The sequence below is a fragment of the Bison bison genome, unplaced genomic scaffold, assembly GCF_000754665.1.
Source record: "Bison bison bison isolate TAMUID 2011002044 unplaced genomic scaffold, Bison_UMD1.0 scf7180017864029, whole genome shotgun sequence".
NCBI lineage: Eukaryota > Metazoa > Chordata > Mammalia > Artiodactyla > Bovidae > Bison > Bison bison.
In genome coordinates, this window is record NW_011494601.1 from 4,763,878 (window position 1) to 4,788,759 (window position 24,882).

The 24,882-nt window shown below is 45.3% G+C and overlaps 1 protein-coding gene and 1 long non-coding RNA gene across 8 annotated transcripts in view; one reads left to right on the forward strand and one right to left on the reverse strand.

Annotated features, from left to right (window-relative positions):
- The window catches only part of KCNMA1 (potassium large conductance calcium-activated channel, subfamily M, alpha member 1), a 772,904-nt gene that overhangs the window by 529,979 nt on the left and 218,043 nt on the right, over nucleotides 1-24,882 (forward strand). For all 7 annotated transcript variants that reach the window (XM_010834186.1, XM_010834188.1, XM_010834189.1 and 4 more), the window contains exons 10-13: nucleotides 13,098-13,208; nucleotides 16,222-16,327; nucleotides 18,031-18,113; nucleotides 21,571-21,640. In XM_010834186.1, coding sequence (XP_010832488.1) covers nucleotides 13,098-13,208; nucleotides 16,222-16,327; nucleotides 18,031-18,113; nucleotides 21,571-21,640 — 370 coding nt within the window. The remainder of the gene's footprint in view (nucleotides 1-13,097; nucleotides 13,209-16,221; nucleotides 16,328-18,030; nucleotides 18,114-21,570; nucleotides 21,641-24,882) is intronic.
- Nucleotides 1-24,882, reverse strand: part of LOC104984461 — a 38,227-nt gene that overhangs the window by 10,698 nt on the left and 2,647 nt on the right. The window lies entirely within an intron of this gene.

Sequence of the window (24,882 nt, forward strand, 5' to 3'; positions counted from 1 at the left end):
CAGGGTTGCAAGAAGCCGCCTTAATACCATAGAGGTTGGCCAACTTTATCATGGGGTTCCCAGGTGGCACTAGTGGTAAAGAACCTGCCTGCCAATGCAGGAGACATAAGAGACACAGGTTTGTTCCTACGGTTGGGAAGATCCCTTGGAGGAGGGACATGGCACCCCACTCCAGTATTCTTGCCTGGAGAATCCCATGGTCAGAGGAGCCTGGTGGGCTATATCGTTCATAGGGTTGCAAAGAGTCCCACATGACTAAAGAACAACAACAATGTCAAGACTTCATCATGCTTTTCCATTTAAAGATGAAGCAGAGTACTTTATTACATCCTTCAATGTCAGTGCTCATACTTTATAAAGCATTCAGTGATTTAGAACAGAATTGCAAGGATAAAGAACACAGGGCACAGCGAGTTGCCTGCCTCGCTCTCCACTCTTGCTGCCCCCGCCACTGGTTCACTTGCTCAGGCTGTGACCCTCTCTTAGGACCACATGCCGGGCAGCTGTGCATGGTATCTGTCACGTGGAGGCTACATGTCCCGAAGGTGACAGGCAATGGCAAGTGTAGGAATAAAAGGAAATGCCAAGTACAGATTTTAATACACGCAACACAAGCAAGAATGATCCAAGATTCTGTTCTAGAGCAAAACAGGGATGGTTTACAGGGATGAAGTGGTCTAGGGAGGTGACACCTCAGAGAAAGGGCTGTTACAGCCTACTCTACAACTTCCATTACTGCCTAGACAGAGGGGAGCTAACACTCCAGGTTTTTAAATTAAGATTATGGGAACCCCTCCTGCAACTGTGGGTCTCTAGTGCTACCTCCAAGGGACTAGGTCTTTAAAAATCTCATTTGTGTTTCAGGCCCTCCTTTGCCTACAGTAGTGCTGTCCACTGGCTTACCAGGGCAGGCCCTGCTACTTCCTGATGATGAGGTCATTTAATTTTGTGTCTTTCCTCTCATCAGAAGTAAGCCCTTCACCTCCCTCACATCCTTAGTTCTTCTCTGAGACCACATTCTATTCCCTCCTGCCCAGCTCTTTTGTATCAACATGAAATTCCACTTTCTCCACTGCTTCTTAAAAAAAGAATTGGGATCTTAAATGTTCCGCTGCACCAGGACAGGGATTATTTCTTTATAAAGACTTATTTAATCTACTCCCATTGTCCGTTTCCAGCCCCCCAAAAGAACTAATGTGAGTCCTGCCTTCATCTTCATCTCATCTATGTCTGTTTTCTGAGCGCTTGCAACATGCCAGATGCATTGTACAGGCTCATGAAAATCTCCAAATTCGCCACATCTATCTTGAGTGATACGTTACATTATTTGGCCGCCAAAGTGGTTGGGGAGTTCAAACTCAGAGCTTGTGTAAACCTTCCTTCTTGGTTCCTACAATAATACTTTCTCCTCTACTCATTCTGAGATGGTCTGACCCCAGTGCTTGGAAATAGGATGTGGGGTTAACTCATAGGGTGTTGTCTTGGGTTGAGCCCCATGTCCTTTTCCTTCCTGTCCGTGTGTAACACAGACAACATTCCCCCTCCCTCCTCCTCGGCCTGTGAATGGGGTGCTGTTCCTAGGAGGGATGGTGTCTATAAGATTTCTGCATCACAGACATCCCTCTGGCTGAAATGTGACTGCTGTTTTGCTTTTTATACAAACTTCAGTCCCTCAACAAGTAAGCTGTTCAGCCCTCTAGTCATGGGGCCCACGTGATCCCCAGCCTAAACTCTCAGCAGTGTTTTCAGATTCCTAGATTTTAAAAGCCATAAATTAGCAAATCATCAACATATCACCAGGAAGGATCATCTGGTAGCCATTCTAGTCAGAAGAAAACACAGGCCCCAATAACTGATCTTCACAGAGATATGAAGAACTGTAGACAGACAGATACAGTAAATAGGAAGACAAACAGATAATTCAAGTTGACAGGCCATGTTGGACTGATTAGGCATTCTGCTTTGATTAGCATTAAACTTTGAGGGGAAGGAAAAAAAATGAGATTGTCCTAATACTTTGGAAAAATGACCCCTTGACTACTTCTGAAATTTAGTACCAAGGGGCAGATACTGAAAACGAGTGTTATTCGATGCTGTATCATGTAATGTAAAGTGCCAGGTATTCCTTTCCAATGAGAGGGGTCTTTAAGGGTGTGGATGTGGGCACTTCTTTCTTTGCATCTGCTTTGGATTCTTGTAAGCCACGTCTTCAGTCCTGTTCAAACTTGGAACTCTATTTAGAGAGACTTGGATGCATATTAAATCTATTTCCTGATAATACTAATGGAATGAAAGCTTGTCTCCCCTCTACCCCACCACCGCTTTTCTCTCTTCCCTTCCACACACTTGTCAAAATGTTCCAGCTATTGTTCTGAAAACAAGAATAGACATGTAGGTGGGAGATGAACTGTGTACCTTAAAAAATAAAAAGTCATATTCAGACTTCGACTTTCACCCTCATGTATTCTTTCTTCCATTAAAGAAAAAGAATTCTGAGTATAACTTTTCGATTAGAATCCCTGAAGCTTCTTTCTGCCTAACCTCACATTTGATTGGGTGAATCCTTGTTGGGCAGGTTCTAAATCTAGAGGACAAACACAGCCCTCCGAGACTACATCGCACTGTGTTTTCTCTTTCCGCTATGTCATTCATTCTGATAGCAGTCTTCGAAGAGTTGTACAAAACGATTACTAGTAGATTTGGGGTTTCATCCCACTGCTGCCATCACACACTGAAAATAAACCAGGAAACCTTCTAACTGCCCAAGTCCAGTGTCTCTTTTTATTATAAAAGAAATTTAGAAGCTGATACAGCATGAAATTCATGGAAACTTGATTCTGTGCCTCTCAGGGTTTGCATCCCCACATCTGGTACTGGTATTGCATAACCCCCCAAACCATAGGGGCTTCTTCAAATGTGAATACCAGTTGTCAGTAGAAGCAAACTTATCTCACCTCCAATACTTGATCAATAAGGACACATGTTCAGAGATAGATGTATGCCCATCTCGTGAGAGGCTTTGTGGCCCTAGCCACTGACCTCAGAGGCAAATGCTAGCTCGTATACAGAACAGATTTAGGAAAGCTCCCATCCCAATATATTTGCTCAACTAATAATTATTTGATCCCTATTATGTTCCAGGCACTGTGCTAGGTGCTGTGGGTTAAAGGATGAGCAAGAAGATATGCTTCTTGCTCCCCTGCGGCTTACCTGAGACTTTGATGAATCAGAACCACCCAAGAGCTAGTGGCGGCTATGTAGAAGCTAGATTACAGAGGAGCCTTGTCTCCGTGAAATGCTCTTTCGGCAGGAATTTTGTTCAATAAAATCATGAAGGTATAAGGCAATCATGAAGACTGCAAGCCTTTTAGAGGGAATGCTCCTAAAAGCATTAGATAATTCACATTGGTAGATGTCTCCATTGGAGTAGTTTAGGGCAAAGGTAACAGAGAGATGACTTGTGGACCTAAAAACCTATGAATCTAATGACAGACCCTGTAAAAGAGGGGCGCAGAGACATTCAGGAAGTAGAGGGGCTGCTAATGCCACGTTGAGTTCTGGGCCTCTCCATATCTGGTGAACATCGCTCTGTGGTGTCTTATGCCTTATCAGGCTCTGGAACCTGTGGACTTCTCCCAGAACGTGAGTGTGTGTTGGACAGATGATGGAGGCTCAGGGTGTTGGGTCTACTTACAGTGGACGGCTAGCAGCACACGGCTAGCAGGGGCAACACCCTTGGGTGTGGCTGAGGAATGAGGCCACACCCAAGGGTGTGTCAGGATATGTCAACTTAATTGTTGTTATGGGAGGGCCATATCCAACAGCTTGTGTTCTAGGGCCATGAGGCATGCAGGGGTATTTGGGAAGGCATTGGGGTCAGTTTGCACGTCAAAGCTAGCATACTTCCCCTCTGCCAGGCAAAATTAAGAACCGCCCCTTTGCTTGTACTCATTCTCCCTCTGTTCTGTCTTCATCCGCAGAGCTGATCTTCTTTCATCTTCTCTTCTCTTGGTGCCTTGTGTTAGAAGCAGTGTTATCAGGTGGAAACAGGCAGATCTGGTTTGATTGGAATAGAGGAAAATGATGTTCAAGTGCCTGGATTTCTCTGTTAAGGCAAAGACCCACCTAAAATTGGAAGAATCAGGTCAAAGGAAGAATGGCTTACTTAAAAATGCCCAAAGGCCACCAAACCCTGAAGTAATGGATGAATCAAAGGCAGAAGGGCGAGGGTGTTGTGGAGAGACACAGGGAAGAACCAGTGTTATTTATGAGATTTGGTCAGTTAGAGAATTGCTTGCTTAAGAAGCTATATAAGTCCTCTTCCATGAAGGAAGGAGAAAGAGATAAAACCAAAATAGTGGTGCTAATCCCTGCATACTGGGTTACTGTGAGAATTCAGTGAGAAACTAAAGGTAAACAAATCACAGTTAAAGTTCTTTGGTTATAGGCAACTGAAATTCATTCTTGCTGACTTCAGCAGAAAAAGCTTTTTTTTTTTTTGGAAGGTTAAAGTATCTTACAGCATTCAGACAAAAGCTGAAGATGCCAGAAAGGACAATGGTGAGGCTGAGAAGCAGCGCTGGGATCCAGCAAGCAGAAACTCAGAGAAAGTGCTCACAAGGTTTCGCCATGAGGATCAGTCAGTTCCCACCATGAACTTAGTGTCACTTCATTTAAGACTGAAAAGCACTGCTTGTCCTAGCTCGGGCAGGAACCATGGTTGAAGGTCCCAAAACTGTATTTGATTGGGGAGGAATGGCTCCCCAAATTTAAAATGAGGTGTTGTTCTCTAGATTGGACAGAGCCTATGCTCCAGATGAGGGGCAGCTTCTTAATTATGTGGGCAAGCAGCAGAAGCAGGCTTATCTGCATCTCCCCTCCTCAGCCCTGTGCCCCTCCTTCCTTTCCCCAGTCCAAGGTTTAGGTTTATGCTTAATTTTATCATGAATGCCATTCCAGGCAACCAGAGAACTGGGACCTCACCATGGTCCCAATCATTGCATTTTTCTTTGCAAGTACTTTGAAGACATTGTAAAAAAAAAAAAAAAAAAATGTGTGTGTGCACACAAGCGTGAATGTTTGTGTGTCCAAAACAAACCTAGCACCTAATTTAAGAATCTGTACATTTAGGGACTTTGCTGGCAGTCCACCTTCCAGTGCAAGGGGTGCAGCTTCAGTCCCTGTTTGGGAAGCTAAGATTCCATATACCTTGCAGCCAAAAAGCTATAAAACAAAAGCAATATTGTAACAGATTCAATAAAGACTTTAAAAATGGTCCACATCAAAAAATCTTTTTTAAAAAAATATCTATACATTTAGGTAACTGCAAATTTCATTCTATAGCCAAATCCAGTGAATAAAGATCAAAAATTAATTACTAAACCCTAAACTCCCTCATTTGATGTCATTTTAAAATTTAGATGTAGACTATTTTACTTTTTCCCGAGAAATGAGGTGCTGTTGAAAGGAGGGTGCATGTTAGATTGGAACAAAGTCAGTATCTCCTGCTCTGAGGTTCTTAGTATTTATTTTCAAGGCTTGGGCTGAGGTTCCTTTTTGGCAACAAGCTACGCAAGGTGTTGGCCATTCCTCTTGCCTGGTAACTTTCCTGGCAGCTCAGCTTTCCCGGTAAAGCGTCTGTCTGCAATGCAGGAGACCAGGGTTCAATCCCTGGGTTGGGAAGATTCCCTGGAGAAGGCAATGGCACCCCACTCCAGTACTCTTGCCTGGAAAATCCCATGGATGGAGGAGCCTGGTGGGCTACAGTCCATGGGGTCGCAAAGAGTCGGACACGACTGAGCAACGTCACTTTCACTTTCTTCCATGCCTGTTACAATTGTGGAGGTCTAATTGTGATTTGGGATGATGGAGGTACAGATACCGATCCCTCTGGATGGTTTAGATCCTGACTGTCTGTGTAGGATGAGATGTGCCCTCTCTTTGCACAAAGTTCTGGTCCGGTCAGGGCATCCCAGTGTTCTCTGCTGGGCCTGCCAGTAGTCTGTCCTCTGACCTTGGGGCTCTGCTTTACAGAGGTGCCTTTGGTGCACTGCTGGAATCTATTTGCTCAGCCTTCTGACCCCATTTAGGGAAACAGCCAAACAGCCTTCTCCTCCAGAACAGCTCTATTGACAGCTGGATAAGATGATTACTTTATTCTCTTCCTCACTAGGGGGGAGAAGATATTCCCTTTCTTTGTGATCAGCAAAGTGCTAGATGTGGGTCCTGTGTAGACCATTATCTCTGAACCTCCTTGGGTTTTTTGTTGTTGTTGTTGGCTTGCTTTTCTTTTTTCATCTGTTTTAATGGGCGATGGTTAAAACCATGGGATCCTGAGCTCCATACACACTCAAAACTGTTTTGTTTTCATTGTTGTCTTGTTTGCATGCACTGTTTTCTTACAAACTTGAGACACAGTGATAGATCAGAGGTGGCAGAATCAGCCAACGACCTGCAGTCTTGCAGTGGACTAACTAGAAAATGTCTTCTGCACTTCCCATGACATAGGGTGTCCAAGCCAAGCATACTTCGCCAACCAGTCCACTGACCAACAGTTAGTTCTTGAGAGCCCAGAAAGGTTTAGGGGTTCTGAGCTGGGTCTCAGGGTAGCCCACAGTTAGCAGCTGTTTGCTGAAGATGACCACCCCACTGGGAGGCAGTTCCTTTGGGATGGGCTCCCAGTATAAGAGGCAGTGGGAAGGCAGGACTAGGGTTAGCCTTCTTCCTTCAGGCAATGGGATTAGGAGCCTTAAGGGGAAATCTGGGTAACAGTTGCTCTAAAGGACATGCCCCGAGTCAGGGGAAGCACTACCGAGTGAGACACACTGGAAAGCTCAGAATCTTCCCGAATCTCTCTCTCATAAGAGACAGTCTTGGGGAGAGAGTTATGTTGACCCCTGACGGTTTCAGTTCAACGTAGGAGGGACAACGTGAACTTTGGGTGCTGACCACCGTGTGATTTGGGTTGTGGGGTCTTTTATCACCCCTGCCCTGCTTTCTATGTGATAAAATGCTGCAGAATTCCCTTGACAAGTCCTTCTTAAAATTCATTCCCATCAGACACAGTCTCCAGTAGTGGGAGGTGTTGGGGGTGAGAGCGAGGACGAGCCAAGCATGATTAGAAGGCTCAGCAGAGAGACAGGAAAGATTCTAGCATATGTATTTGATATAAATATTATAGTTTTACAGAGACATCTAGATCAATATATGCCACATTTCATCTGCCTCTTTGACAAAGTGAGCGCAATGTATTCAGGGAAAGCTGTATAGGATTTTCAATTTACTCTGTATGATTTATTGTGACAGGATAGCTATGGGTTTTTTAAGTTCTTTATACTTGTTCCAGTAAAAATGGATATAGTATCTTTAAAAATAAACAGCCCAGAGCTGTGCATTTTACATTGTCTTCCTAGAGCGAGGCTCAGCTGAAGAGAGATCTGAGACCTCCCTGCCCTTGTGGGAAGTGATGCAGTCAGATTCTCAGTCCTCACTCTTGAGAGCTTTTTAAAAAAATTTTTTTTAGAGTGGGGGTTTAGTAAACAGGGAACTGCATTGGGAAGCTATGGCAGACGTCTAGACCAGATAGGCTGGTGTGAACACAGTAGGGGCAGAGAGCTGGAACACTTGAGTGGGTGCAGCCCCAACAGTCTGGGTCTCTTCATTTTCTAGTGACTGGCCCCCAGGTCACACAGCATAGGTCCCCCTGACTCCTGAGTCCTAGCCCAGGCTCCTTTCAGGCACACCAGCTGCTTTGGTATTGCAGATATCAAACCAAGGGGATAGGTCTGCCCTTCCTGTGGCATTCACCTTGCACTGAGCTCTGGACCTCGGTTTCCACATTGAAATAATGCAGACAGCAGACTAAACATTCACCAAGGGCTGTCCTGAGGCTAAGATACACGGAGGACGTGGAAAAGAGCCTATCGTCGCCGCAGATCTCTTTTTCAAAGGCCACTGGCTTTAAGAAACGTTACTTGAATCTTTCAAAAGGTGTAGACATTGGTTCTCATTGAGCTACACTCAACCTCATTTGATCTCCGGATGCCTCATTCGCTGGAACCTTTGACTGGGAGACCCTTCTCTGTCCTCATCTTATGCCTTCTGCCATAAGTCAGTTCCCCTTAGTGATCCATTCAGAAAGACGCCAGTGGAATTGAGTTCTAAAATTGAATTGCCAACTCCACTGGGGCATTCCAGCATGCTTGGCCCATCTCCAAGAAGAGAGGAGTGAGACTGAGGATACTGTGTGGGATTTCATTCCGAAAGTGGAGATGCGTCTTAATGGGAGGGAAATATTGAATGAGGATGTGCCCATGAAATAAGCAATTAGCACTTTCACGATAGAGCCTGTAATAGTCAAGCATCATTCCTCTGATTAAGTCACACTCCACCCTTGATGCCAAGCCTGCTCCATGACATGTTAGGGTTGCCCATTCTAATTCAATCCATCCCCTCTTTCTGGAGCCCTGATCCAAACCAGGCATGCTTTCTTACACTGGATGAGTAACTTCTTCCCACAAAGTGCCATTGGCTACTATTTTGGCATTTAAGATGCTTCCTCATGTATCTGACTGAGATGGGTCTTTTAATCCAAGCCACTAAAATTAGTTTATCCCAAGAAAGAGTTGTTCACACGACTTGACAGAACTTTAAAAACCAAAGAGGTCATTCCATCAGAAATGGTTTTTGATGTAGGCTTGTTAGCCATCTTCACAAACCAAGTGGCCAGGCCCTTAATGACATCAATCATTAAAATTACTGGAAGTCTTGAAAAGTTTGAATGCAGAGCCACAGATGGGAAGAGCATTAGAGCCCTTCACAGCCAATGTTCCTGAATGTTCTCTATTGTCAGTGAATCTTTTATTAGATTTTTTGTTCTCTTGTGGGATCCTTGGGCTGGGCATGGTATATAATGCTGTAAAGGTGGTGTTTATGTCACCTTGCAGCCCTTTGGCTTGCCAAATTGTGTGCCTTCAATTAACAACTTGGTTCTGAGTTTCTGCGGTCATTCAGCCTTTGCTGTCTTGAGCTTGCCAGCCTGGCTGACTAGATGCAGCTGGTGTCTATTGATACCAGGCTGCGGTGATGCTTTAAGTGAGGGCCTCTCTCCTGTCCCAGGGAGGACCCTCCAGTGTCTCCTCCACTGTACGTCTGAGGGAACCTCTCATTGACCTATTCCTGTCTGTTGTAAAGGAGTAGAAGCTGAAATACCCAAGCCTCTGCTCTCTCTCCACGTCTTCACCTTTGTCTTTGTGAGAATTAGAGTCAGAGACCCAGATCATGTCCTGGGCAAGTGACTTTACCTTCGGTGAGATGTCAGGCATGTGGCTTAAGGAAATTGAGGTTCAGAGAGTTATTTGGAAAGATGCAGAGAGTAGGAATGTGGGGTTGTTTGAGGATCAGATGAGACTCCAGGAGCTACAGAGCACTCCATATCTATTACATCCTGATTTACAGACATCACATGAATCCTACCATTTAATCATGCTTACAATGGCCCAGACTCTTTAGTAGACCCTTCATATGTACTGTCTATTTACATAAATCCTCAAGATAACCTCATGAATCAGGTACTAGCTCCAACCCCTCAGAGACTCTGACTTTATGGTTGTAAAATGCAGAATTGGTACCTTGCCCAAGACTGTTTAGTTATTTAGTGTCTGAGCTGAGCTGACACAGGGCTATCAACATATGAATCTCACATGGTAGATTTGTAGGTGTCAAGGAACCCGACAGAGATCATTTTGGATGAGGAACTTTTTGGCGTTCTTCAAGTCGAGCACAGTGAACAACCATCAGTATGCTTCCAAGGAGGGCACACCCTGCTCTCAATCGCACAATATTTTCCATCACTGAAGATGTGAGACATTCTTGCTTCTCTTCTCCCCAACAATAACAGCCTTCTTCAAACTAGTGCCTCTGGAATTTTTAAGAACCCTGAACATATTGCTGGAAAAAGAATGTTTCCCCGTTCACCGTCCATTCCCTGTACTCCCACAGGGCCCCTAGCACTCACTCCCTCAGTTACGGGCTGGTGAGGAGCAGACCTCCTAATGCAGGTGCTGAGTCAGAGAGGCAGCTTCACCCCACCCATCAGTTCCAACTGCATTCAAACATTTTCAATATGTGGGCTCCCTGATAACTTCCACTGTATGGAAAACAAAGTGGAGGGAAATGATTATTGGCACAAAAGGGGGAAGCCGTAAATCTTCAACTCAGATAGAGGACAGATTGGAACAATATGGGTTCTCCAAGGTTGCCATGATAATGTACCTAATAACTCTTCTTGGGCAAAAAGGCAATCTGCTTTCAATCAATCTCGCTTTTTTCCTGAGCAAAAATACCAATTATGTTGAAGGGAGATTTTTTTCTTCCTTTTTTGATAAAGACTGCTCTCCACCTCAGAAATCATGCTATAGCTTAAAGATATATATTTTTTCAATTGTCTAGAATGGTATTGGATAGGCCAGCATCAAATGAGAAAAGTCAATCCTTTTTTTTTTCTCCCCTCTCCTGCCAACATTTGTCTGCTTCTTAAGAGAAGTGAAAGCTAATTAAAGGCTTAAGGGATAATATTGATTGCATTGGAATATATTTTATATGTACCCAGCACATTTTCAACTAAGAGAACCCTGACTCTTTCTAAGGCTGAGTAAATCAGCTGCCTGAGTCTTTGATTCAAGGGTGAGAGGATGGACTCACCTCCTTCCCCTCCACTTCTCACACATCTGTCCTAGAGATGAATGATCTCACAAGAGGAAGAAGGAATGCTGGCAGATGTTCATTCAGTTCTTTGTGTACAAGATAGGGAAGGATGAATGTTCTGGCATTTCCCTGGACTGATCATTGATTTGAGTCCTGCTCTGAATGATAACCAGGCTTATGCGGGTAAAGAACTTTGAGCTTTGCAGTGCTTGGTGCAGGAGGCTGGATGGGTAGTATTAACCTCTCAGCCCCCTCATCTATCGAATGGGGATAAGTAGCTTGCCCAGAATCACACACATCCTTGGTGGCAGAGCAGGGAATCACACCTGCCTTACTATCAAGAAGAGTCCCACTCACCTATCTGTTCTGCAGAGGTGCCCATACATTGAATTCATTCTGGCCTCATTCTCAATCATGGAAGTTTGTAGGCAGAAGCATTAGAATTGTCCCCCAAACACCCTGTTGTCTTTTGTGGAGATGTCAAATTAGGAGGGAGATGTTTTGTTTTTTTTTTGGTCAGTTTCTGAACAGGCTTGGCAAATTCAAAATCAGAAATCTTATTCAGAAAATGCACATTTATTTGCAGCCTCTTTTGTCCATATAAATGCACATTTGCCACAAGAATCATTTTTTCAAGATATGACCCGACAAAAATGTGTATAATCCAGTTGTTCAATTTGCATCATGTTTTCTGACATACTGTGCATTTCAGAAGGGAGTTACTCATACACATTTGGGGACATCAAATTTGGGTCAGTGGCCAGGGGACCTCCCTTAACCTAGCAGGTACTGGCTTGAGAGTCAAGTGGTTATATTAAAACATCTCTTCTGAGGAAGCCCATTGACACCCCCCCCCCGAAAAGGTCCTCCACTTGCCCTATCACTAAGTGCAGCTCCGTAACAATAACAGTCCATAATGGTGATATTATTAACTGCATCGTGCATATTATTGATTTACTCTTTGTTCTGCATCATTATCCTTTCACCAATGAGTTTACTGCATTATTCTCACATACTTAGTCAAGCACCAAATTACACTGAAAGGGCAGGCTCTTGTAATGGCACCTAATGGAACATCGCATAAGTGATCATCACTGCCTCCTCTTAGGAGTCGCCTCCAGCCAATGAGCTCTCTGCCTTACTGGAATGTGCACAGAGCAATTATGGAGTGCAGGGGGCCTGGCCATTCTAAATTTCTCCCACAAAATTACTGTGCTTCATGCTCACCACCTGCCCATGCCTCACAGCCCAGCCAGGGAGTCAGCCTCTGTTGCTGTCAACATGAGGGGCACAGGGATCTGGGCTTAGTGAGCCTTTTGCTGCAGTCTCTTTACTAGAAGCTGGCAGATTTCATCTCCGCAGTTAGTCTCTTTGATACTTTTGTATCAAAGAGCTTACTCCTGATTGAGCGTCATAAATAGCGAATGTAAATGGCCACAGTATAGCCCAGTGTCAAAGTCAGATTGGTCCAGGAGCCCAAAGATATTGGCGGGGTGCAGGGGGATGAGGACTGTTCTTCCAGTAGTCCTGGAAGATGGGCTCGTCTCCTCAAGGGGAGCCACTATTTCTGGAGACAAGTCCAGAGCACCCTGAAACAAAGGCAAAGCATTCCATCCTCATCCCTTCCTAGCTTTTCTCCCCTGTCCAAAAGTAAATTCCTTTGTCTCTTGTGGAAATCTCAGGCACCCTAAGGAAGCAGCTAGCTGCCTGGGGATGCACAGCCTGCCTGCGGCACCATCTCAGATTCCATAGGTGTCCCATCCCACATTTAGCCCTGAGTGATGCTCACTTACTGTAAAGTGTTACATGCTCCCATTGTCGGAGGAGTTATGGCAGAAAAATGCAAAATTTCCTTTTTACTGCTTATGGCCAGCAAAGCCCATAACGTGTCAAGCCGCACATTAGCCACCCTGATAAAAGTCCGCTTTCTTACACACAAAATCATCGTTTCAGCAAGATTTGTTATCTCATTACCTGATAAGCTCTATGTCATAAACCAAGACTCATTCGGTAAATCTCCCGGGAGGACGCTTTGTGGGCAGAAAGGGAGAGATATGAATCTGCAAGGGGCTTGATAATGCAGCGTTTAAGCGCAAGCATAATGTCACTTATTGTTAAATGCATAAAACCACTTGGCCAAGCGGTTGGGCTTTTAATAGGATTTTGTGTAGCATCAGGTGAGAAGCCATATGCTTTTCTGTCGAGGAGTCTCTGAGCACCTTCTGGCCCTGCTGCTTTGCCTCACAGCCCTCTGGGGAAGGGAGCTGGGCTTTACGAGCCTCCTCGGAGGTCATGAATGCTTCCCTGCAGCTGTGCGCTTTTCTCTGTCTTGCCAGGGGTGGGTGCCAGGGCGTCTCTGGAATGGCCTCATCTAACTGGCCTTTCTTATTCAGGCACATAGTGGTCTGTGGACACATCACACTGGAGAGCGTTTCCAACTTCCTGAAGGACTTTCTGCACAAGGACCGGGACGATGTCAATGTGGAGATCGTCTTTCTTCACAAGTAAGAGGCCCCCGTGGTTTTGAGACCCTCCACCCAACCAGGCAGCACAAGGGGACCCCCTGAGTGTCTGTAGGTGGGGTGATGTGGGAGTGGCACCGGAGGGCAGGGCAGAATTGACTCAGCCACCATCTCTGCTAGGTTCATTGGAGAGGATGTTCTAGGAACGATGGGAAGGAAGCAACCCAGTCATTTGGTGATGAGAGTAGCACCTGCCTCTGTGGAGGTGACTCTGGCAAATGACAGTAGGTCATTATTGGTCAAACACATCATTACCGTCCCCAAAGCTGTCTGGATCTGTGCAGTCCACTTGCGTCCACAGTGTCTGGTGTGGATTCTTTACGAGCGTGGGACTAACATAGTGCCCAAGCAAGACACAGAAGTAACCGTAAGCAGGGTACTAGGCAATTACAACAGCAACAGCAGCTGTCATTCCTAGGAACCCTCAGTGTAGGACACAGTGCTGGTCACCATAGGCTCTCCTTAAATCAGAAGAGGGAGCAAGAGTGCATCTCAGCTCAGGGGACGATCTGGGTCCCGACTCAACTAAGTGCCGAACCAGTTAAGTCCCTGGGCCTCAGTTTCCACCTCCATAAGATGGGAAGGTCAAAATGGTTTCTACCTACCATCTTGGGCTAGTAACAGAGTGAAAAGCAAATTCATTCCAAGTGTACAGAGCAGTGGGCTTCCCTGGGGGCACCAGTGGTAAAGAACCCATCTGCCAATGCAGGAGTTGTAAGAGATGCAGGTTCAATCCCTGGGTTGGGAAGATCCCCTGGAGATGGGCCTGGCAATCCACTCCAGTATTCTTGCCTGAAGAATCCTATGGACAGAGCAGCCTGGAGGGCTATGGTCCATAGGGTTGCAAGGAGTTGGGACACAACTAAAGTGACTTAGCATGCACACATATAAAGAGAATCAGACATACAGTAAGTGCCCAATAAATGTTAGCTGTTATCATGGGAGAAAAAATATATTAGGCTATACAGTGGACTTAGGTGGTAGGACTTAATCAAGTTTGTTTTATAGGGGAGGAAACCAAGATATTTCCCTTCCATCCAGTGCTGTTGAGATCTTTTGCCTGGTCCCCTCTTAGGTAAAAGGTAGCCCACCACAGGGATGGAGAGATGGAGAATGCAGGCACGTTCACGTGGGTGGCACTGTCGTCCTCTTTTATGGAGATGGGGTCATCATGGGGCAGGTCTTAGCCCCTCGCTGCCAAGGGACAGAGCTCACATGCTGGTGTTGGCTGCACTCGGAATTGACCACCCAGGACTCAGTCCTGCTCTGGGATCTCACTGAGGCTGACTTCCCTACAACCTCAGTGAAGGTCATCCTGTACATCTGCTTCCTTTTGACATTTGTGAATATGGAACTGGCAACCATGGTTGAGCACCAGCATTTTTCTCCTTAGCACTGACTTCTCCAAGTTCTGAAAGGACTAGACAGGCCATGGACACAGGAGCTCAACCCATAGATCCAGTTAACTGCTCAGCCGCTGATGACCAGCTGTGGGGCCTGTCCTCTGCTGAGCATGTGGAAGGGTGAAGACAAGTCATCCTGCTTGGACATTTCAAGAAGAGCACATGTGCAGCAATTAGAGCACGACATAGTTCTAGTAATGTACTGATGCCAGTTTAATCAAGTGGCAGGACCATGTGGGACATCTGTATCGGGGAGAGACCACCACTCCTTGTATTACCAGGGCAGGCAGACTTCCTGAAGGAGGCCCTGCTTGTAACGGATCTGGAAGACCGGTTGGACTTGCACAGGCAGATGGATTTCTCTCACCCACTGCTTTAGTCCAAATCAACAAGCTGGCTGCTAATGCTTCAGTTGCTAGGATTTACTTTTGTGTCCCCAGCATCTATCATTGTCAGCCCTGTCGTCCACGGCCCAGTTAATTAACCTCTCCAAGCTTTGGGTTAATAACATACCTTCCTCTAGAGTTGTTCTGAGGTTTAAATGAGTTAATATTTGTCAAGTGCTTAGAATGGTGGCTGTTGTATAGCATATGCTCAAGAACATTAGCAGTTATCATCATTACTAAGTACTGTGTTAGGCAAGAGTTGATTAACTCAGTCCTTGGCACCTAGTAGGTTCTATCTGAATGTGATCTCCCAGTGCCTAGTGAAGTACCTAACAGAGACTAGGGGTTTCTCATCTCTGCAGAATTAATAAATGAATGGATAGGTTAACCAATGTTTTAATCCTTGTCCTGCAATGGGAAAGATTGCAGGGTGTGGCTCAAGGCTGAATCAAGAACAATACTGGGAGTGGATTGACTCTGTGTATGTCTACTCAGAGGAGACTTTTTTCTGATCCAGTTCCTGAGGTTGAGAAGTCCATGAGGTGGGAAAGTAGGGAAAAGGCTTTTAGTGAAAGGAACAGCAGGAAGCTCTGCCAGGAAGACCTTTGGCTGATCCCTGATGTCACAGCCTCTGTTCTTCATTCATAAAATAGTGATTCCTGGTGGGCCAGTGGTTAAGAATCCGCCTTGCCATGCGGGGGACATGGGTTCGATCCTTGGTCAGGGAACTCGGATCCAACAAGCTGTGGAGCAACTAAGCCCACACACCACAACTACTGAGTCTGCACCACAGCTAGAGAGTCCATGCACCGCAAAGAAGGATCCTGCATGAAGCAAGGTCGATCCCGCCGTGCCGCAACTAAGACCCGACACAGATGAACAAATCAATCAGTAAACGAAAACAGTGAGTGAAATGAAATTTTAAAAAATAGGGATTCCATTTGTGATGAAGACATTTTGCCGCATAGGCCTCAGACTCTATAAAGGTTATGAAACTCTTCATTTTAACTTGGTATTGGTTTTGATTTTCAGTTGGGCTGGGGTTTTACTTCTCTTCAGTGTGAGCCTCTTATTTATGGCAAGAAAGAGGGTGCTCTGAAGGTGAAAGTCTTGTCTGTCTCTGTGGAAATTGGAGAGAAGGGAGGCCACGGAGGCTGAATACCCGACTCTGCTATATTAACAGCTGTTTCTTCTCTCCTTGAACAGCATCTCCCCTAACCTGGAGCTGGAAGCTCTGTTCAAACGACATTTTACTCAGGTGGAGTTTTATCAGGGTTCAGTCCTCAATCCACATGATCTTGCAAGAGTCAAGGTAAGAAGGAAGAAGTGACTTCTGCTTTTATTCCATCTAGGGGGTGTGTGACTCTGGGGTGACAGGACATGCCTCCTGACCTGGCCAAGAGTCCTCTCCAAAGCCCTTAGAAAATAAATCAGATACTACCAACCTTGATATCACCTTTGCACTGGTCCCAGGACTTTGTTCTGCTGGCACTGGGTAGACCAGCTATGAGCAGTCCATATGTGGATTGCTTGTATGTAACATGCTAGACATCACTGGGCCCCTCAATATCAGCACTGCTAAAGGAAGCAGACCACTTGTGTGGGCTCAGTGGTCTCGTATGACATAGCAATCAACTCATCCCCATTTTGAATACTTAAATTGGACTCAGCATAGCTCTGAAATCTGTTATTTCTATCAGGAAGGAACATGAAGGATAAAGTATAAATAAAGTTTACCCAAGCCATCAAACATTTTGAGCTTCCTTTTTTTCCTCAGCAAAGACTAAAGGTGCACAACTAAGCATGTAGCTATCTGGCAGCACTTGGTAATGGGCTGGTCTTTCTGTCTAGAACCTACTAAGTTAGAATCTCCTTATACACACACCTAAGACTTACAAGGGAAAGGGATATAGCAAAATGGCATCCACTACTGTACTCATTTTATATGGATTTTGTAAGCATGTTCCGTATTTGCATGCCAGTGGGGATAGATTAATATTCTGAATCCATTGACATCTCAGTGCTTACTGTGGTCACTACATAATTCAGTAAATAATGTAATTGGCAAGCATGAATAAGCCAAAAGAATTTGGGCAAATTCTTTGCTTTATGAAAGAAAGAAAACTGGAGACAACTTGTGACATACCATGGAGAAAACCATGCCCTCCCACCAAATGCAGAAATAGTCTGTCATAAACACAACATCCCAAGTAGGACCGACCAGAGCCAGGATGGGAATTCTTTCGCTTACAGAGTCTAGTTACTATTATCCAGACACGATCCAAGTTATGTCTAATGTGAAATCTTAGGAGAACTTGGGGGAAATAATTATTGTCCATGGACCTGATTTAGTTGCAAGCAATTCTTAGCACAACTTGTGATCCTCTCAAAGGAATAAATCTCTGTTGGCACATGTTTAGCTAAGTCTTTAGGTTGTCTTTCAAGGTCATCTGTAACATACCATTTCACACTCAGATTTGTTGTCTTTTGAATATCTGAATGCTAACTGAATACTAAACAGTACTGAGCCATTATCTGAGTTAGGGCTCTCATTTCCTCTTATTCCACATTTAAGATGTGAAAAAAAGGTTAGATGAAGGACTTAAGAGTCTAAATTTCTGAATCCTCAATGTTTCACCCACCTAACACCACTTCCCGACTGGAAAAGTCGGGATGATGGTGCAGATGGTGGGGAAAGGAGGTGGAGAGGGACTGAAAGCCTTAATTAATTGTTACCTCAAGACAGAAAGCTTCTGTGTAAGAGGCTATGCAAAATGAAAAGTGTAATTACCAAGGTACACGTTGTCCCTTCCAGCAGCAACAAGATGAAATGTTTATACCATAACAAGAACTTGCAACCTACTCTTTTGACAAAAACTATAATCTCTCAGGATTATTATTTTTTTCTTTTCCTTGCAAAGCACCAGTTTCCCCCAGAGCTGTCAGCAGAGAGAGGCTGCAACCAAGGATGGCTATTCATATTTCTATGTTCTGTGATTTTCTTTGGTGTCTTAGATAGAGTCAGCAGATGCGTGCCTCATCCTTGCCAATAAGTACTGCGCAGACCCCGACGCTGAAGATGCCTCCAACATCATGAGGTAATCTCAGGGAGATGGGGAGGGCTCCGGGCTAGGTGCTCCGTGGCCACTTGCTGTTCTGTTGGGTCCCTCTGCAGAGCACCGTCTCTGCAGTACCTTCTTTCCTCATTAGCCACCTTCTAGCTCACCACCTGCATAGGCCCAGGGTGGGGGAACTGAGGCCGTGGTGGGTGCAGAAGGCAATGACACAAGGCATCATCAGCCTTAAAAGATACGAGGGCTCACAACCAGACGTGAGGTGCAGGACTAGCAAAGGAAAGAGATTTCACTGGGAATACGCCTAAACTAGGGGGGCCTTTTGGAATATCCGGAAGTGTTCTTGGTTGTCATAGTTAGGGGACAGCGCTGCTCATGTCTGGTGGGTAGAGGCCAAGGTTACTGCTCAGCATCCTACAATGCACAGGATGGCCCCCTGTAGCAGAAAACTGTCCGGCCCCAAATAAGAAGCCCCATGTTAGAGCATTCCAAGTGCGTCTACAGCACACTCATCAATATCTCCCACAAAGAGGGGTTTGTTGATCAATTGGCTTGTTTCAACCAGTTTCCCCAAACAAAATAGTTTTCTTTACTGAAAGCCTCCTCAGTGCTTTGAATACTCATATGAATTTCTAAGGTAATGTTCTGTAGAGAGTTTCTCAAACCTATTTGACTACAGTCCCCCCCAGCCTTTTTTTTAACAGAATGCCTCCTGGTGGGGGTGGGGGAGGGGGAGTGGCGGTCAGTCTTTGGAAAACGCTCCCCAATGCCTTTGTTGTCAATAGGCTGGGCCCATCTAAGCCCATTTTCAGGCCAACTTCTGCTCCTTATTGTTTTTATCAAAATATATTCCGTATTTTTCTTCACATAGACCCATGTTACAGACATCTTGGGGCTATGCGGTGACCAGAAAGATAAGATATTTTGCTTCAGACAGTCAAAGCTCTTTTTGGATTCTTCTTGACTGGAGCATAAATTGCAGAGTAGTTAAGAGAACTGGGAGGGGATCCTAAAGAGAATCTTCTGGAGAAAAGATGAACTAAGAGGAAACATTTCACTCCCACTAGATTCCCAGGAACTCTTGGCTAATTGTGAACAGCCATCCCTTGGGTCTAGACCAAGATTCCCTTCTCCCTGCAGCTTGGTTTCCTGTGTCCTGGGAATTTACCTGGGGCAGAGGCTAGGAAGTTGCCTTTGCACCACTACAGTGCTTGCCTCTCCTTGGCTTGGCTTTTCCTCAGTGGGGCCATGAGCTTTCCCATCAGTGAGGGGGCGGAATTCCTCTGGAGCACGTCCATCCTCCTCTCAGCACCTGGTCTTTGCATCTGGCAAGTGACATATGGCCCAGAGTGCTCTTTCTGCTCACTTTTCTTCGACAGTATGCTTAGCGCAGTCATCTTAACAGAATCAATGCACAAACTCCTGTAGGCACTGGGCTTCCCAGGCTACAGGGAATTGGTGGAATGGGGGACCTGCTGCCACATCTGGGACTGTCCCCTAACCAGTCACAGCTCCAAAGTGACCACAGTGGCCCCAGCCTAAGGTGCCTCACTTGACTGTTTCCTTGAACTAGGATTTCTAGCCTTCACATTTTTGTGTCATTTAAAGTGATAAAATTGTAGATTTAAAGAACACTGTTTTTCAAAATGTCAAATGGAAAACCAAAAGAAGATGAAGCTTAATGTTTTGACCCCATGGAGAAATTTGGGGCTGATACTGCCTTTTATTTTACTTTTTTAAGTGAATAATTGATAATAGTTTCAAAGTGGCCATTTCTTTTCACAATATTCTGTTTAAGTCCTGACGACAGTAGGGTTAACATAAAGACATATAGGGCATCTTATGCCACGGCATAAAAATGACTGAATAAAGGTCGTATCAGAAGTTTGATTAAGCCATCCATTAACCAGAATCAGAACTAAGGCCCAGCCAGCAGAAGGAAGTGGGAAGCTCAGGGTTAAAAAATGGGCTCTGTTTTTCCCTTATTTGTATAATCCTCCTTTCTCCTTAGTTTAATGAGACCAATCTGCCCCTTCTGAAATTAAAATGTCAAAGATCCGTTTGAAATGAGCTAATGCAGAAAACTGGCTGATGCTGTGAACTGAATTCCGAGAGCTGACAGAGGCTCAAAGTCCTTGAGTTATAAGCATGGGCCAACACAACACTTTTTCAGAAATAAAATGAAATCCTTCAAGTGTAAAAGCCTAGGGTGAATTTGTGCCGGGAGAGGTTTCTGCATGATCCATTTCCTAAATTCACAAGTGGTCGCTTTTCAGACAAAGCTGCTTCCTGGCTGCTTTCTCTCCATCTTTGCACAAAAAGGGATGAAGCGTAGAGCACTTCCTGGTGGGAAGTTTGTGGGGGTGGTCATGATAAACGCACTTGCATTTCTGATTAGGCTTAGGAGGTGAGCCTTTTGTGGAATTCTATTCTTTAGCCTTCCTTGTCACAAAAGGAAATGTACAATGTCACCTTGACAGAGTCGGTAATGACAAAAACCATAACTTACACATGGAGAGAGCTTTTAATGATTTCAAAGCATTTTCACATCTGGTTTTTCATGTGCTGCTCATACCAAAGCCTGTGAAATACATAAAGCAGGTACCCTTGCCCCCACTGTCCAGATGAGGAAACAGTCACAGAGTGCCCAGGGATTTCCTGAAGGTCACCCTGTTTGTTAGTGTAGCAGCTGGGACTAGTATGCAGGTGTTTCTAGTCCTCTGTCCCCAGCCCCTCCCCTTTCAGCATTGTGATTGTTATAGGGAACAGAAGGGAGGGTTGAGATGGGGGCAGGCAGTGGTTAATACTAAATATGGACTGAGAGCAGTTCGGGGGAATTTTCCAGCAGACCAAGACCTCCGCAAGGCCTTGGCACTTATCTAACCGGCATCAAAGCCGTCATCTAGATGCTATTAACTTTCAAAGGCTGAGTCATGGATCCCCTCCTAAGAGTCCTGCTCAGAAATCATTTCTGTGAGAGTAGCCATGTGTGCGTGACAATTAGAATCATTTGTCAGGCTGCTTGTCTGATTTGTCACGTTGTCTCATGTTGTTGGAATATTGAACTCAGAGCAAATTGTTTCTGGGCTCCTCCCTAGGGTATGTGAGATGGCAAACCTCTGTTGGCCCCACGAGTAGAACTTGCTTTATTTAGATGCCTAGTTAGGCAGTAAGCCCGTGACACGCCGCTCCAGAGCCCCCATGCCCAGTAAACACACGTTGTCATCATGGCATCACAGGATCTCTTTCTTCTTTCATGTCTAAGACATGGTCTATGGCCGCTCTGTGATTTCCTTTTCACACGACCATCGGATATGGTGGTGGAAACGCAGCTTGACTTGGCCCAGTGCCCGCAGCCCCTCTGAAGGCCCTGGCTGCTGGCCCCATAGACACTGCATTTGGATGTAATCAAATGAATCTCCCCATTGGACTCCAAGGGTGAGGCAGACCCTGGCTCAGCTTTTGTTCTCTTCTCTTTCAGAGTCATCTCCATAAAGAACTACCACCCGAAGATAAGAATCATCACTCAGATGCTGCAGTATCACAATAAGGTAGAGTAGCAAGCCTGTCCCAGGCTCAGAGGTACAGGCGGGGTCCAAGCTCTCATGAGTATGAGGTCCAGCTGCACACTCACGTGTGTGCGTGCATGTACACACACCCCAGTGCCATCCAGAGACCTGGAGAAGGAGGAGTGATGGTGAAAACCTCCCAGGACACTTCTTCAGTCCAGACACCTTGTTTGCAGGTGGTCCCTGGAGCGAAACTGCTTCACGTAGTGACTCGTTTATTCAGGAAGCATTTGTTGGTCTCCTGGGTTCAGAAATATCAATATGCCCTTAGACTCCACTCCAGCAACCTCCATTTCTGTGTGCTGCACTCATTTCTTCCATCGGTATTTAATGAATGCCTACTACTTGGTGAGCACTTGGCCTGACTCCTGCAAGCCCACATGGAAATGGTATGTGCTCAGGGATTTTGCAGTCAAGGTGAAGAGTGTCCCAGGTGAGTGAGGGCACTTTTCTCCCTGAGACCAGGTGAACTTGGGGTGGGTGGACTGTGCATGGGTGGAGAATGTGGAACACGGAGTTCTCAAACTCAAGGTGAGCATGTGCACAGTTGAATTGAGGAAAACAGCTGGCTCTCCAGAGATTAAACATAGAGGGATTTTCCTCGTGTTACAGTTTAGGGGGGATCAGAAAGAAAACCAGTGTTGGAGTCTACGCTGTTTTCCTTATGATTCCTTCTCCGTAAACCACAATCCTGTCTCTCATTCAGGGGCAGTACTCCTTTGCTTGGCTGCCAGGAGACTCCAAGGAAAACAGCTTTGGGGGAGGGAAGGTGGCGTCTCTCTGTGTTTGATGTGGAACCAGTTATGAGAAACTGGAGGCTGCTCAGTACCTGCCGCCAGGTGTCCTGTCTGGACAGAATGACTCCCTGCTGGGTTGTGAGCGAGCGTTTGTCCCATCTTATGGGCCATATTCCCTACGAAATAGGCAGTCAGGTGACCCAGAGAGGACTCCATTCTGCCAAATGTGCCAGTGCCCTGCCATTATTTCTTAATTGCTGGCAAGAACTGTCCCCTCTTGCTGTGTGGAAGCCCGTCGGAGGTACTGTGGACCGGAGCCTGCTGGCAATGACTGGGAGGCTGCCCACGGCCCACTGCCTCCCAGTGCTCCCGGGTGGTTCCCCTGCAGACTGTACTGGGCTCCAGCCAGTGGGTTGGGTGGTGGGCACCCAGGGTCACAGTGTCTTCTTTGTCTCTGGAAAACCCAGGACACTAAAGAGAAAGTGAGGATGTTGGTAATCCACCAGCACCAATCTGGAGAAGTCTTGACAGCAGCCCCTGTAGCGGACGTGAAGTTTATGAACAAGGCTGTGGCTGGTGAAAGCTCTTGAGGCTGTGAACTCTCCCTCCTTCCTCTGTGATTTGAAATTTCAGTTAGTGTGGGAGTGCCTTAAGCCATTGTTTAGATTTGGGGCTGAATTTAGATTGAATAGGAAAATGAATGTTGCATGTTTAGAAAGGGATGTCAGTTCCTTTTCTTCTCCTTCCAATGAGTGCTGATACAGCATCTTCAAGGAATTAAGGAGAATTTCAGCTCTGTGATTCTTGTCAAACTCAGAAGTAGTTCTGTGGACCTAGGGTCCAGATGCCACTGGTCAGTATTCACATGATCAGGGCAAGCTGAACGTCTTTTACAGCCTCTGCCTTGTCATTATTCAGAAACAGTGACGAACACATCAATCGACCCATGATTAATTGCTTAAAACACATTTTGTTTAGAACCACCCCAATCTATTTGGGTTTCAGAGTTAGGAAAAGTCACTTATAAGACTTTGTTCTTGTAGTCTGTGTGAGAGTGAATGGGGCATAGTGACTTTGTCACAGGGCTCTTTTCATTTCCTTTTCCTTTTGTAGAGAAAGAACAGGAAGTCCACTGGTCATTATTTGTCATCTCATTCCTTGTAGAATTGCAAATAGGCGTTCTTCACCTTGCTTTACAATTTTGCTAGTTTTCTAAGATCCTCCTAGCTGCCTTTATAATATTACTTTTCTTCATTTCTTAGCACTTTCTCTTTACCCACAACTCGATGCCAATAGATCTCCATCCATTAAAACTTGCTTTCAAAAAAACAAAACAAAACAAACTTGCTTTCGGGAAAGAACCTGTTGCATGCATGTACACTTACATGACTGTCAGCATATTCCAGAGGATAGTTAATTCCATAATTGAATACCAACCTTAAAATAGGAAGAACTTCAATATCCCATGATCTGTTGATGGTGGTCTTCTAGGATCTAGGGATGTAGGGAAGCAGTCTTCTTTCCATATAAAACTGGTTCTGAGTTTATCATCATCATAATCTCAGACATTCGTGTCATATTTTACAGTTTTAAAAGAGCTTAGACATCCATTATCTTGTTGAACCCTCAGTTAACCGTCTGTGCATTTCAGTATCTCAGTGTCACTGCAGACCATGGGTCTAAGTTCTGTCTCAGACAGAGCATCTCTGAGGGGTATAACTCATGGTCACTTGGCAGACAGTGAACTAAGACAGAACTGCCAACTGCCACCCTCTCATTCAGTCGAGCCACAGGCTTTTGAACCAAATTGCGGTTCCTCTGGGTAGGACTCACAGAAGGACTGAGGCTCTCGAAAGTCCACCTGTTTCCCCCAGTAGAATTCAAGGAGAGAAACACTCAACCTCACTATCTCTCAACATGGAAAGGAGGTGGCACAGGGTTTTTTTCTTATTTGAGTGCAAATGGCTTAAAACTCTTGAAGGAAAGGATGGTTTATGACATCTTGGAAAAATGTCACTCCTGATGATTTCACTATCAATGGATTTTTAAAATGTTCCCAGCAGACTCTAGAAAAAGAGATCTTTGTCTATGACCTAAAGCCAAGTCCCAGTGGGCCAATGGAGATAGACGTTCTCTGAGCTTTCTCACTGTAAATCCTTATCCTTGAGCAGAAATGTTAAGGTGTTTGCTCTGAGATGACCTTCTTTCTTCATCATGATGGCTTCCCCAAAGTTGCATGTGTAGTGAGAGATGGCACTGTGGCTGGAATCTGTTTGTTCTGGTTTCCAGAACAGCCTATTTTCACGTTGCTTTCATCTCAAACAGAGGAAAGCTCTGGTCCTGCCTTAGCAGGGCTGGTTCTCCAGATGAGAGAGGATTTGCCTCTAGACTCCTACATAGTAATATGCTAGCATCTCCCACTGGACCCACATTTCCCTAAAGTGAAAAAATACAGAGTCACCAGAAGCAAACGAGTTGAAATCCTGG